The sequence below is a fragment of the Columba livia genome, chromosome 27 (genome assembly GCF_036013475.1).
Source record: "Columba livia isolate bColLiv1 breed racing homer chromosome 27, bColLiv1.pat.W.v2, whole genome shotgun sequence".
NCBI lineage: Eukaryota > Metazoa > Chordata > Aves > Columbiformes > Columbidae > Columba > Columba livia.
Genome location: NC_088628.1, coordinates 3,568,517 through 3,581,398, shown reverse-complemented (window position 1 = coordinate 3,581,398; position 12,882 = coordinate 3,568,517). Strand labels below are relative to the sequence as shown.

General features: G+C 49.6%; 1 protein-coding gene across 13 annotated transcripts in view; it reads right to left on the bottom strand.

Annotated features, from left to right (window-relative positions):
* Positions 1–12,882, bottom strand: part of CERS4 (ceramide synthase 4) — a 53,041-nt gene that overhangs the window by 8,771 nt on the left and 31,388 nt on the right. For all 13 annotated transcript variants that reach the window (XM_005513880.3, XM_065042314.1, XM_065042303.1 and 10 more), the window contains 4 exons: positions 8,980–9,097; positions 6,149–6,267; positions 1,887–1,944; positions 886–936 (listed from right to left, as the gene is read on the bottom strand). In XM_005513880.3, coding sequence (XP_005513937.2) covers positions 886–936; positions 1,887–1,944; positions 6,149–6,267; positions 8,980–9,097 — 346 coding nt within the window. The remainder of the gene's footprint in view (positions 1–885; positions 937–1,886; positions 1,945–6,148; positions 6,268–8,979; positions 9,098–12,882) is intronic.

Below are 12,882 nucleotides of genomic sequence, written 5' to 3'. Positions count from 1 at the left end.
CAGAGGTTATCCAAACAGGAGGTCTGGATCAGAAGGGACTTTTGTCCGCAAATATAAGATTATTTGGGATAACTGGCTTTCCTTTTGTCGTTGTCTGTAGGACAGGGCATGGTCTGTTTAGTAGAAATCATATTTACTCCATTCTTTGTTCCTGCCCACACACAGGTCTGTCCTTGCCCTTTCTTGCTCTTTGCCGGTGGGACATCACCAGCTCCGGTTGGGTCTTTTCTGTTTGTTAGGGCTGTTGGACGGTGCGTGTTGCCTTCACACGGCCAGGTTTTGGTAGCAGGGCCGCTGCAGGGACGGCTGCTCCAAGAAGGTGCCAGAAGCTGCCCTGTGTCCAACCAAGCCAGGTCCAGACGGCTCCAAGACGGACCTGCCAAAGCTGAGCTCATCAGCTGGGATAATTTATTTAACAAGTGGTAAAAACTGCTGTGTAACAGCCGTCCCTTCCAACCTGGGATTCTACGGTTCTTCAGTTCAGCTGAAATACGTGGCGTTCAGAGCACGTCCTCTGTTCTACACTCCACTGAGGTCTTTGCTACTTCTCCTCAGGCAACATGTTCTTCTCCGGGCTGCATCTCTTCTACAAACTACACAGCCTGGAGTATTCCCATTTTCCAGGCTGGCTCACCTTGTCAGAACTCCCACTTGCCCTCTATTTGTGCAGCCTCCTCCTGCTTTCCTGACTCATCCTCTACTGCCTTTACCTCACACCAGATACAAAGACACTTTCCCTTGATGAGGATCTGGCTTTGAATTCTTAGGGCTTGTGGGTCCAGATTTAATTCAGCGCCCTCTCTTTCGTCACCATATAACTGGATTTTCAAAAGATATTGAAAGACGATGATTTAAACCAGCAGTTTTCCCTCTTGCATGACTCACCTGTTGTGGATACCCCGTCCAGCACTCTCTGTGGTCCCAAAACCAAGGCTTCTGGAAAGGAAATGCAACATTAATGTGAGAATGCCAGAGGAATTCTTATCAACTGACTCCTTTAGCTCGTTACCACTACAGCCTTTGTTGTGTTTTATTGCAGGCAGAGCTGGTTGCGCTGTCCGGAATTCATTTGACAAGAAATTTCTGCTACAAGAACCTGCGGTTGCTTGTGATGTTGCCAATTTGCGGCTATTGAGCTGACATTTCACACGGTGTCCAGCCCAATTCCAAATCAAATCGCTCAGGGACAACTTCTACCAACTTGTTGCAGCCCTCTACAAGTCTGCGGTAGTGGTTTTGAATATATTCAAATATTCTTACAACTATTTCATTAAGAATCTCTGTGCTTTGAAGAAAAATGTAGGAAGAAAGCTGAAAATTTGTGTGTCAGGAACATGTTTTTTCCTCTACTGGTGAGGATCGTCCTACAGTCTAAGTAATGAACCTCCGAAGATATCTGACTTGGTTCACACTTCATATCGAATTGGTAGTTTAGAACTTGGCAGATGTACGGCAACTGAAGTCCCCAAAAGTTCTTCCCGCATGGAGCATCCCTTGGGTAAGGAAAATCAATAAATAAAGTCATTAAATTGCAGTCCATGCTCCAAAGGAAGGCGGAGTATTTACAACACACAAACAGGCCCTGCAGCCTCCACTTCAGGTCAGTGTTCCAGCTCCTGCCCCCCAAAAATGTATTTTCACACAATCCCAATTTTCTTCTGCTTTGGCAGAAGAAGAGGAAACCTCTTGGTTTTGAGCTGGAGTTTTTAAAACAAGCACAGGCCAGGATGTCTGTGGTTTGATAGGCGTGTTGTGCAGAGGATACACACCGAGATGGTGGGAAAAGCTCTATGAGAAGGTCAGAAAGGACATGTATGACAACAAAACCTGCCGGTTTTGCAGGTGCTGGCAGGTGGAACAGCAGGTGGCACTGCCGGGGTACTCACGTCGTACAGGACAGCCAGGCCAGTGAAGAACGCCGTGATGTAAAACAGAAACCTCCAGCTGCAAAGAAACAAAACAAAGGATGTTAGAACCCCATTCATTAATCACCAAGCTGCAATTCAGCGTTTCAATAACACTCATTCAAAGAATCTCACTACTAAGGCAAAGACGTACAGTAATATGTTCAAAGTTTGCCTGGATCGTAACAGGAGCGGCTCTTCTGCTTTAGGGATGGCAGAAAACACAAGAATCCCAGAGCATCATCCCAAACCTTCTCAGCCCTGGCAGGTACACGGCTGGAACTCAAACAGTGCCAACCTCTCTCCCAGGCTTCTGCAGATCAGGCATGCTAAATTCATTATCACGGAAAGTAATTAATTACTGCCAGGTTTGGCCTCAGTAATGATTTACCCACATTAAACCCACACGGAAGCACATGTGAGCTGTCGGCCCAGTTTGGTGGACAAAGGCAGGTCACGCTGAGTATACACACGTACGGTGAGGAATGAGGGGGTTTCACCCCATCATAAAAACACAGAGAATCTTTAAAGGAGTAAAAGTGTCTAAACCAGTCCTTTAATTCCCAAATATCTCCATAACACATCAGAAGTAAATATGTTTTGAGACTCCACTTGCCAATGAAACCCACAGGAGCTCTAAGAGAGACATTAACTGCACAAAGCTGCTGTTCCACATCCAAGGACATTCCGCAAGTGGTCCCGGGGCAGGTGGAAGGACAAGATCCTCGGTGAGCTGAGCCAGAAAAGCCTTTGCTGTTCACTGCTGCTGTTTACTGCAAGTCAGCTGAGTGCCGGCACAATTTAAGATTTCATCTTGATGGATAAAGCACGGCTGCTTTACCATTCCTTGGCCAGGGATTTGGGAAATATTTCTAACTGCAACTAGCTGGAATATTATAAATAAATAACATAAATAATTATTTTCTTTTTCAATTAGGGTTTTTAGGCAGGGGGTTTGAATTAGAGGTTGATCACCTTGTGCTCCAATTAGCGCGCAGCTCAAAGTCGATGCCCACCCGACAGATAGACACTTTTAGACCGATGAACAGCACTGCAGCTATTTAATGATTTATTGCATCCCTGTGGCTTCCCTGGAAGAAACTATCTCCTTACAGAAAGCAGCCACTCATTTCAACCACGCTCAGCAGAATCCTCCTTTAGTGTGGAACGGTTAGTCAGGACTAACACTCATGGAACAGTCTGACGTGAGATTCATTTTGTGCCTCCACATAATACCGAGGATTTCCACGAGGTTGTTTCCAAGGAGTTTTGCTCTTTGGAAAACAGGAACTTTCACACCAGCCCCTTTTTCTGGCTCTAGGAAAGGGTTTTGACTCGCAGGATGCTGGAGCCAATGGACAGCAGAGCACAACGCAGCTCTGCCTGCGGCTTCTGAAAGCAACGGCGTGCAGAGCAGCTGCAGAAAAGGTGCAGCTGAAGGAGTCAGCAAAGCAAAGAGAAGTCATGGGAAAGGCAACAGAAAGGCACCCAAACAGCAGCAAAGCGGCAAGATGCAAAACAGGAGAGAGTTTTTCAGACACAACTGTGTTTCAATGTCAGTCTGATCAAGTCAGAAACAGAGGCCCTATAAGGAATAAAGACTTGGGAGAGAAAACAAAGGGGGAAAGCAAGGGATGTTTCAGTAACGGAGAAGCAGCAGAGCATTGCAGAAGAGGCAGGTGGGGCAGGGAAGACCCAGGATGCTCCCTGCACTGGGCGGATGCAGACTGGGAGGCAGTGAATGAGCTGGGATGTTCTCTGCACTGGGTGGATACTGGGATGTACTGAACTGGGATGTTCTCTGCACTGGGTGGACACTGGGATGTACTGAACTGGGATGCTCTGCACTGGGTGGATACTGGGATGTACTGAACTGGGATGTTCTCTGCACTGGGAGGACACTGGGATGTACTGAACTGGGATGTTCTCTGCACTGGGCGGACACTGGGATGTACTGAACTGGGATGTTCTCTGCACTGGGCGGACACTGGGATGTACTGAACTGGGATGTTCTCTGCACTGGGAGGACACTGGGATGTACTGAACTGGGATGTTCTCTGCACTGGGTGGACACTGGGATGTACTGAACTGGGATGTTCTCTGCACTGGGCGGACACTGGGATGTACTGAACTGGGATGTTCTCTGCACTGGGTGGACACTGGGATGTACTGAACTGGGATGTTCTCTGCACTGGATGGACACTGGGATGTACTGAACTCGGATGTTCTGCACTGGGCAGACACTGGGATGTACTGAACTGGGATGCTCTCTGCACTGGGTGGACACTGGGATGTACTGAACTGGGATGCTCTCTGCACTGGGCGGACACTGGGATGTACTGAACTGGGATGCTCTCTGCACTGGGTGGACACTGGGATGTACTGAACTGGGATGCTCTCTGCACTGGGTGGACACTGGGATGTACTGAACTGGGATGTTCTCTGCACTGGGTGGACACTGGGATGTACTGAACTGGGATGTTCTCTGCACTGGGTGGATACTGGGATGTACTGAACTGGGATGCTCTCTGCACTGGGTGGATACTGGGATGTACTGAACTGGGATGTTCTCTGCACTGGGTGGACACTGGGATGTACTGAACTGGGATGTTCTCTGCACTGGGCGGACACTGGGATGTACTGAACTGGGATGCTCTCTGCACTGGGCGGACACTGGGATGTACTGAACTGGGATGTTCTCTGCACTGGGTGGACACTGGGATGTACTGAACTGGGATGTTCTCTGCACTGGGCGGACACTGGGATGTACTGAACTGGGATGCTCTCTGCACTGGGTGGATACTGGGATGTACTGAACTGGGATGTTCTCTGCACTGGGTGGACACTGGGATGTACTGAACTGGGATGTTCTCTGCACTGGGCGGACACTGGGATGTACTGAACTGGGATGCTCTCTGCACTGGGCGGACACTGGGATGTACTGAACTGGGATGCTCTGCACTGGGCAGACACTGGGATGTACTGAACTGGGATGCTCTCTGCACTGGGCAGACACTGGGATGTACTGAACTGGGATGCTCTCTGCACTGGGCGGACACTGGGATGTACTGAACTGGGATGCTCTCTGCACTGGGCGGACACTGGGATGTACTGAACTGGGATGCTCTCTGCACTGGGCAGACACTGGGATGTACTGAACTGGGATGTTCTCTGCACTGGGTGGACACTGGGATGTACTGAACTGGGATGCTCTCTGCACTGGGTGGACACTGGGATGTACTGAACTGGGATGTTCTCTGCACTGGGTGGACACTGGGATGTACTGAACTGGGATGCTCTGCACTGGGTGGACACTGGGATGTACTGAACTGGGATGTTCTCTGCACTGGGTGGACACTGGGATGTACTGAACTGGGATGTTCTCTGCACTGGGTGGACACTGGGATGTACTGAACTGGGATGCTCTGCACTGGGCAGACACTGGGATGTACTGAACTGGGATGCTCTCTGCACTGGGCGGACACTGGGATGTACTGAACTGGGATGCTCTGCACTGGGCAGACACTGGGATGTACTGAACTGGGATGTTCTCTGCACTGGGTGGATACTGGGATGTACTGAACTGGGATGCTCTGCACTGGGCGGACACTGGGATGTACTGAACTGGGATGCTCTCTGCACTGGGCGGACACTGGGATGTACTGAACTGGGATGCTCTCTGCACTGGGCAGACACTGGGATGTACTGAACTGGGATGCTCTCTGCACTGGGCGGACACTGGGATGTACTGAACTGGGATGCTCTCTGCACTGGGTGGACACTGGGATGTACTGAACTGGGATGTTCTCTGCACTGGGTGGACACTGGGATGTACTGAACTGGGATGTTCTCTGCACTGGGTGGACACTGGGATGTACTGAACTGGGATGTTCTCTGCACTGGGCAGACACTGGGATGTACTGAACTGGGATGTTCTCTGCACTGGGTGGACACTGGGATGTACTGAACTGGGATGTTCTCTGCACTGGGTGGACACTGGGATGTACTGAACTGGGATGCTCTGCACTGGGCGGACACTGGGATGTACTGAACTGGGATGTTCTCTGCACTGGGCGGACACTGGGATGTACTGAACTGGGATGTTCTCTGCACTGGGTGGACACTGGGATGTACTGAACTGGGATGTTCTCTGCACTGGGTGGACACCGGGATGTACTGAGCTGCCCGCGGAGCTCAGCTCTGGTGAGCAGCCCCCACTGCTCACGGTTTGTGCTCCTGCTCACCAGGCCTCGCAGAACTTCTTGGACAGGCTGGGCCGGTCTGCGTTCCTGCGGCGCCGGAACCATCTCTCCACCTTCCTGACGGGCAGGTCGCTCTGTTTGGCTAAACCGATGAGCTCGCTCTGGAAAAGAGGGGAGGCAGGAGGGTTCAGAGCCAGGTTTGGAGATCAGAAGGGGCAGCTCGTCTGACCCAGCACAGAGCCCAGCTGGAGGCTCCGGGGAAGCCCAGATCTGTCCAGGCCAAGGCATCTTTCAGAAAGCTGTCCATTCCTGAAGACCTGGATAGTAGGAAATCTTTCCCTTCCCCCTGTAATCAACTGGATTGCTGTTGAATATAGAAACTTTACATTTTTTACACTAACTTCTCCAGTTTCAACTGTCAAACTCTGGTCTTGTTTCCTCACAGGAGTTTGTTGTCGAATCACTTAAAGTCCCTTAAATCTGTCACTTCAAAAAATATTTGCTGCAGCTTAAACAATTTCTAAAGATCTGCATCAAATCTTGTCCTGCCTTTCAGCATTCTGATGTATTATCAGCAACAGCCTGACTGACATCACAAGCAGAGGCAACACCATCTTCTCACTGGATATTCTTCCTGTTGTACTAAACCTGTTACGAGTACTTTTTCAACAGATTACCCACAGAAATCCTGCAATTACCTGGTCCTTAAGCTCTTAAGAGTCTGGCATGTGAAAAAATATTACATTCTATATTCCCTCTGGAAGTGTCATCATGGATAGCTTTATATTTTAAGTAAAACAATAGTTTTTCACAGAATGCATTAATGGTATCATGTAAGAGTGACTTACATAGTCCAAGCACGTCGTACAAAAGTACGTCCATCACCAATTTTCAGACGTGCTTCTTTCTACTTTTACTCAGTGACTTTTTGTGGTGGAGACAAATGGAGACACTGATTTATATCTCCAGTTGCTCCATGGTGTGGAATTCCTCCCAAAGAGAAGCTGCTGTGAACAGTAAGATCTGATTGTGCATTGGACAAGTAAAAGGTGGTGTGTGAGAGCTCACGGGAGAGGGAAGAAGCTGCGAGGCTGCCCGAGGTGTAACCAGTGAACGGAGAGCGAGGCAGCAGCTCTGTCCTCACTCCACGTCCCACCACTCTCAGGGGTCTCGTGGTGAGGATAAGCTCTAGTAACACAGATTTGCTGAGATAAAAGTGCCCCCCAAAAGTGCCACCCAGTGCAATGTGGATGCAGGTAAAGCTGTGGGGAAAACCTGCTTCAAAGCCAGGCCTTGGGTTAAACCTCTGCGACAGGAGATTGGTGAGCAGTGACAGAGCCCAGGGAACGGCAGGAGATGTGCCAGGAGGGTCAGTGGGACATGAGGAAAAGGTTCTTCCCCAGAGGTGCTGGACACTGAACAGGCTCCCCAGGGAGGTGTCACGGCCCAACCTGACAGTGTTCAAGAAGAGACTGGACACCGTTCTCAGACACACGGGGTGACCTGTGGGGTGTCCTGTGCAGGGACAGCCGTTGGACTCCACGATCTGTGGGTCCTTCCAGCTCAGGACGCTCTGATTCTACTAGAGAAACATGTGGATTTCAGAGATAAACAGGCAAGAGGAAGGTCAGGGACAACCACATAAGCGAGCATTCCTGAGAACCCTGCTGTGCAGAAAGGCTGGCTGCGTGACCCAGATGAATCCCTGTGTTTTTATTTGGCCTCCATTCTTTTCCTTTTAACCTGGTACTGAACATCCTGGGGGTCCATGTGCCCCACTGCAGTGTGAACCGGCTGCAACAGCCTCGTCAAGACAGCGACGTGTTTGCGCCAGGACTGCGCCTCGGGGCTGGAACCCCAGCCCTCTGCTCGCACGCCCTTGCTAAGGGTTAAAAGCCACTGCTGCAGGCCAAGGACGCCTGCAAAAAGGAGCTGAAAGGACATCTGATTCCTTTCCCCACCACAAGGGCCATATCCAGGGACTTCACTGACAAGCTTCAACCCTAATACTGCCTGACAATTCACAATCCTGCCAACACCTCAGCAGCAGGTGTTATAACCCCGGCTTATCCTGCCAAGCTCTTCAAGATCACTCATGGGAAAACTACCCACCATTTGTGTTGGCAGCTTGCTGACACTCCTTACAATCTCTTGATGATGGACATGACTTCACTTGGCTTCCTGAAGGGCCAATCTCAAACCCATAGATTGCACAACAGAACGACTCACCCCAGAAGCAGCAGCACCAAGCAATCCACACCTGCTGAGCTGCAAGGACAAGCAACGGGGGAGTTCAGGACCACTGACGTGACGGGGATTTGTGAGGATATGAAAAGAAGCCACCACAGAACGGCTGGGTTGGAAGGGAGCTCTGGAGGTCCAACCCCAATGCTCAAACAGAATGGCCCAGAGCTGGTTGCCCAGGACAATGTCTTCTGAATATCTCCAAGGATGGGGATTCTTCAACCTCTCTAGGCAACCTGTTCCAGTGCCTGGTCACCCTCACAGTAAGAAAGTGTTTCCTGATTTTCAGACAGAGCCACCCATGTTCCATTTTGTGCCGTGTATAAAGCAAACACAAGAGGGAATACGATTTGTCATTATTTCCTTTGGGAGAACAGTTTCCTGTCCGTAGAAGTTTGGGACTGAAGTGCTTTGAATGCCATCTACAGAAAGCTGCTGCTGTCACATCTTCAGAAGCAGAACAGCCGGTGGCATTTGCAGAATGATCTCTGTGGTTCCTCAGTGGTTCCTCCTGCTTTGTGGAGCTTCTAGATACAAGGGGCATTACCCAACTGCAGCATTCCAAATGTGATTTTATTTGGCTGAAGACACAAGCGCTAAATCCAGAGGAAAGTGAAGGAAGGACTCACCTCTTTAGGGTTCTTGCAGCACGTAGTGTAGAATGTTTCAAGCACAGGGTTGGGCTGAGCTTTTGGTCTCTGCTTGTCTCTCACACCCAGTTTGCTGCTGAGGGGCAGGGCTACGGCTCTGCGGAAGAAAAGATAAAGGTCCAGCCAAAGATAGAACAGCGATTTCTGATATTGCAGCACTGCTAGAACATGATGTAGTACATAACAGCTGCCTCCCACGTTTGAAATCTAAGCACAAGTATCATGTCAAGCAGATAAGACAGATAAGCTGAGAAGAAAAAAACCCACAAACTTAGAGCAGAAACAGCGAGGCCTGTGTTCTGCTGTCCTGAGCTCTGTGCTGTGATGTCCAAAATTACACGAGGCTGGGAAATGCTGTTTCCTGCTCCATCGACACCTGAACCCACCGTGCTTGGGCATGCGGGATTGCGGCGCAAAGCCCAGGGCTGCAGATCAGCGCTCCCCGGCTCGCCCGCAGCTCCTGCAGGGAACCGCAGCGATGATAGAGCCTAAACATTGGTCACCGCTTGATCCAGAACACTGAACACGCACGGCGATCGCTTGAGCTCAGGACTTGGCTTGGGATCAAGAGGGAGGATCAAGATCTGCAGTGTCAGCGCAGAAGAGAAGTGCTGCTGGAGCACGAGGGGCTCGGTCTCCTGGAATAACTTACCGCTGGTTTTCCTAATGCACGTCAAACAGGTTGTAAAATAAGGACATAGCAACTAGAAAGCTGGGCACGAGGAACCGATGCTTATGCTAGCTGAGCAGCTTCAGACTTTCACAGTGAAACAGCGCAAATTAAATAATCCGCGTAACGAGAAAAAGTTAGCAAGGGGTAACAGAACCAGGCACAGAACGGCTATGTCCAGCAGTTCCCCCTCTGCTCCAAACACGCTTCTCTCCCTCGGCAATAGGAACAGCCTCACCCGTGGTGTGAACTGAGGTCCTGCACAGACACGGCATAAATGGGAAGTCTGGTAAACCTGTGTTTAAAAACACCACCCAAATTAACTGCGTTCTCCTTCACTTTCTGGAGAATTAGTTGGTCCTTAGTATCCTTATTATTATCTTTATCCTTATTCCTGAGTTTCTTAGTAATCGCTACCTTTTACACACTGCCACTGGCACGCTGTTCGTCTCATTGGGAAAAAGAGCTTTTCTGCACTGCTGCTGAACACCGAACACGCGAAATCTCTGGGAAGCCTTATCTCTGCATTTCGGAGTAGAAGTTTATTGCTTAAGGCACCACCAGCTTGCCCTGGGCCACCAACGGTGAATCAGGGCTGAGGGGTCAGGGTGGTTACGAGCTGCGAACACCACGGAGAGGACGCGAGTGCTGAGACCCACGTCTGCTCTGCCCGGCCCGTCCTCATGTCAGGTGGGTCAACTCACCAGTTATCCCTAACGACCTTCCCTTCCCTTCCCTTCCCTTCCCTTCCCTTCCCTTCCCTTCCCTTCCCTTCCCTTCCCTTCCCTTCCCTTCCCTTCCCTTCCCTTCCCTTCCCTTCCCTTCCTTTCCCTTCCCTTCCCTTCCCTATTTTAACTTCACAGCTACAATGCCACAGCAGCTGCCTCACTATGTATTCGCGATCAAACATCCTTCCAAAAGGGGCGTTTTGAAATTTTCTTTAAGAACCCATTTCTTAATTTAACAGCTATCGAAAGCAATTTCATGAACAGACTAAGGAACACAGTAACTTCTGTTATACAAAGGCATACACCACAGGATGGCTACACATTTTGCTCACTCACATAACACCCGGTTTCCACCTACACTAGGTCTCGGTTCCTGTGTTAAGCGCTTCCTTGAAGCGGGCCTGATGTTTCTGTTTTAAAGGTCATTCGACAGAAGCTCCTCTGAAGAAGATGGAACCACGTTCTGTTGTTGAAGAAGAACCTTATTGCAGCTTCTTGTCAGTCCACAGCGGGACTGAACGGACTGAAAACTTGCAGACACGTGGAAAGGAAAGGGAACGTTTCTGGCAGGTGTTGGGGCAGCGTGCCAACTGTTTTTTTATTGAAAAACCATTTAAATTACCCTGACAGATTTCTTAATTTTGTTTAATCCCTGTCTTCTCTCCCTTTCCTGCTGGTTTGTTATGATCATGGCATAAAACCTTACCAGAACAGAAACAACCCAGTTGCAGCTGATGAAGACGGGGTGTAATTAAGCGAAGTTACAATTGCTTTGTTGTTGAGGTTTTGAGTTGGATTAGGGGACCAATCCTACTTTTATGACCGTCATTGAGAAATCAAGGTCTGAAATTCTTCCTAAGGGCCGTGGGTACACGTTGGATGTGTGCTATGACTCAGTTTTGAGTGAAATGCTGTTCCAAGCGCAGCCCTACGAGGCTGCTGCTCGTGCTGATTGCGACACCCCAGGTTCCTCAGCTCGGCGCAGGGACGGGCTCGCCGTGGCAGTTTATCAGCTCTCGGGAAGATGGAAGGAGAAAGTCTGAGGACTAAACTGCACCACGTTCCATAGGTAAGTGAGACACAGCCAGTGAGACGATTCTCATCTCAAGCCTAATTCACCATCAGCGACCTTCCCTCATCCACGGTCTGCATGGGAAAGGTCACACTAAGGTGTTTTATTCACTGATAAAATAACAAACCATCTTGTGTGAAGCCTGCTGAAATTAAACATATTAATCACAGAATCCCAGAATGTCAGGGGTTGAAGGGCCCTGGAAAGCTCATCCAGTGCAATCCCCCCATGGAGCAGGAACACCCAGATGAGGTTACACAGGAAGGTGTCCAGGCGGGTTGGAATGTCTGCACAGAAGGAGACTCCACAACCCCCTGGGCAGCCTGGGCCAGGCTCTGCCACCCTCACCCCAAACAAGTTTCTTCTCATATTCAAGTGGAACCTCCTGTGTTCCAGTTTGCACCCATTGCCCCTTGTCCTATCACTGGTTGTCACCAGAAGAGCCTGGCTCCATCCTCCTGACACTCCCCCTTTCCATCTTGATCCCCAGGAATGAGTCCCCCCTCAGTCTCCTCTTGTCCAGCTCCAGAGCCCCAGCTCCCTCAGCCTTTCCTCACACGGGAGATGCTCCACTCCCTCCAGCATCTTGGTGGCTGCGCTGCACTCTCTCCAGCAGTTCCCTGAATGGGCATAAATTGGTGCTCCCCCACCTTGCCCAGGTGGGCTACAATGCCTTCTGCACAGGCTTTTAGAGTTGGCGTGAGAATACAATAGTTCAACTTGGAGTGTGTGGTTTTTGTTCTTTCACACCAATGTTTTTGAATTTATAAGGGTGCCACTCGGCAAATATCTTCTAGTAGTAAGAAAGGCAGAACCAGCGACCAGAACATCTCTTCTTTAACTGCACAGTCTCTTTTAGCCTCGCGCTCCCCTCCCTGTGCTCCTGCTGACGGGAAAACGCTTCACGTGCAGGTTAAACCGACGGCTCCGTTTGATACGAGATCTCCCATGGCCACAGTGCTGCTGTCCTAAATAAGTCCGTTCACAGTTTTCAGTTAAACACTACAAAGTCTCCCATAGATCTGGACAAAAAAACCTGCCTGGAAATTTCTCAGATCTTTCCTGATTCTTGATCAACAACAAAAGTCTCGGGGCAGAAGGAATTTCAGAAAGATACACTGCAAAATAAACTACTTGAAAAGGGTGTTCTGTGTCTCTGAGTTCAAGTATCTGTTCCCTGCAGATCAGCAGCATCCCTTTACTTTAACGCACAACACATGGCTCATGTACCGTCACAACCTCCTATGACACCAAATCTTTCTGACTCAAATCCTTCTCTAGTGCAACTTGGGAACTATTTGATTCAAATTCCCTGACAACGGCTTTCAGTTCCCCGATATCCAAACATCGCCACTCGAGTCCAAATCAGATTATTAAACAAGATGTAATCACTGATTTTTAACTTTCTATTT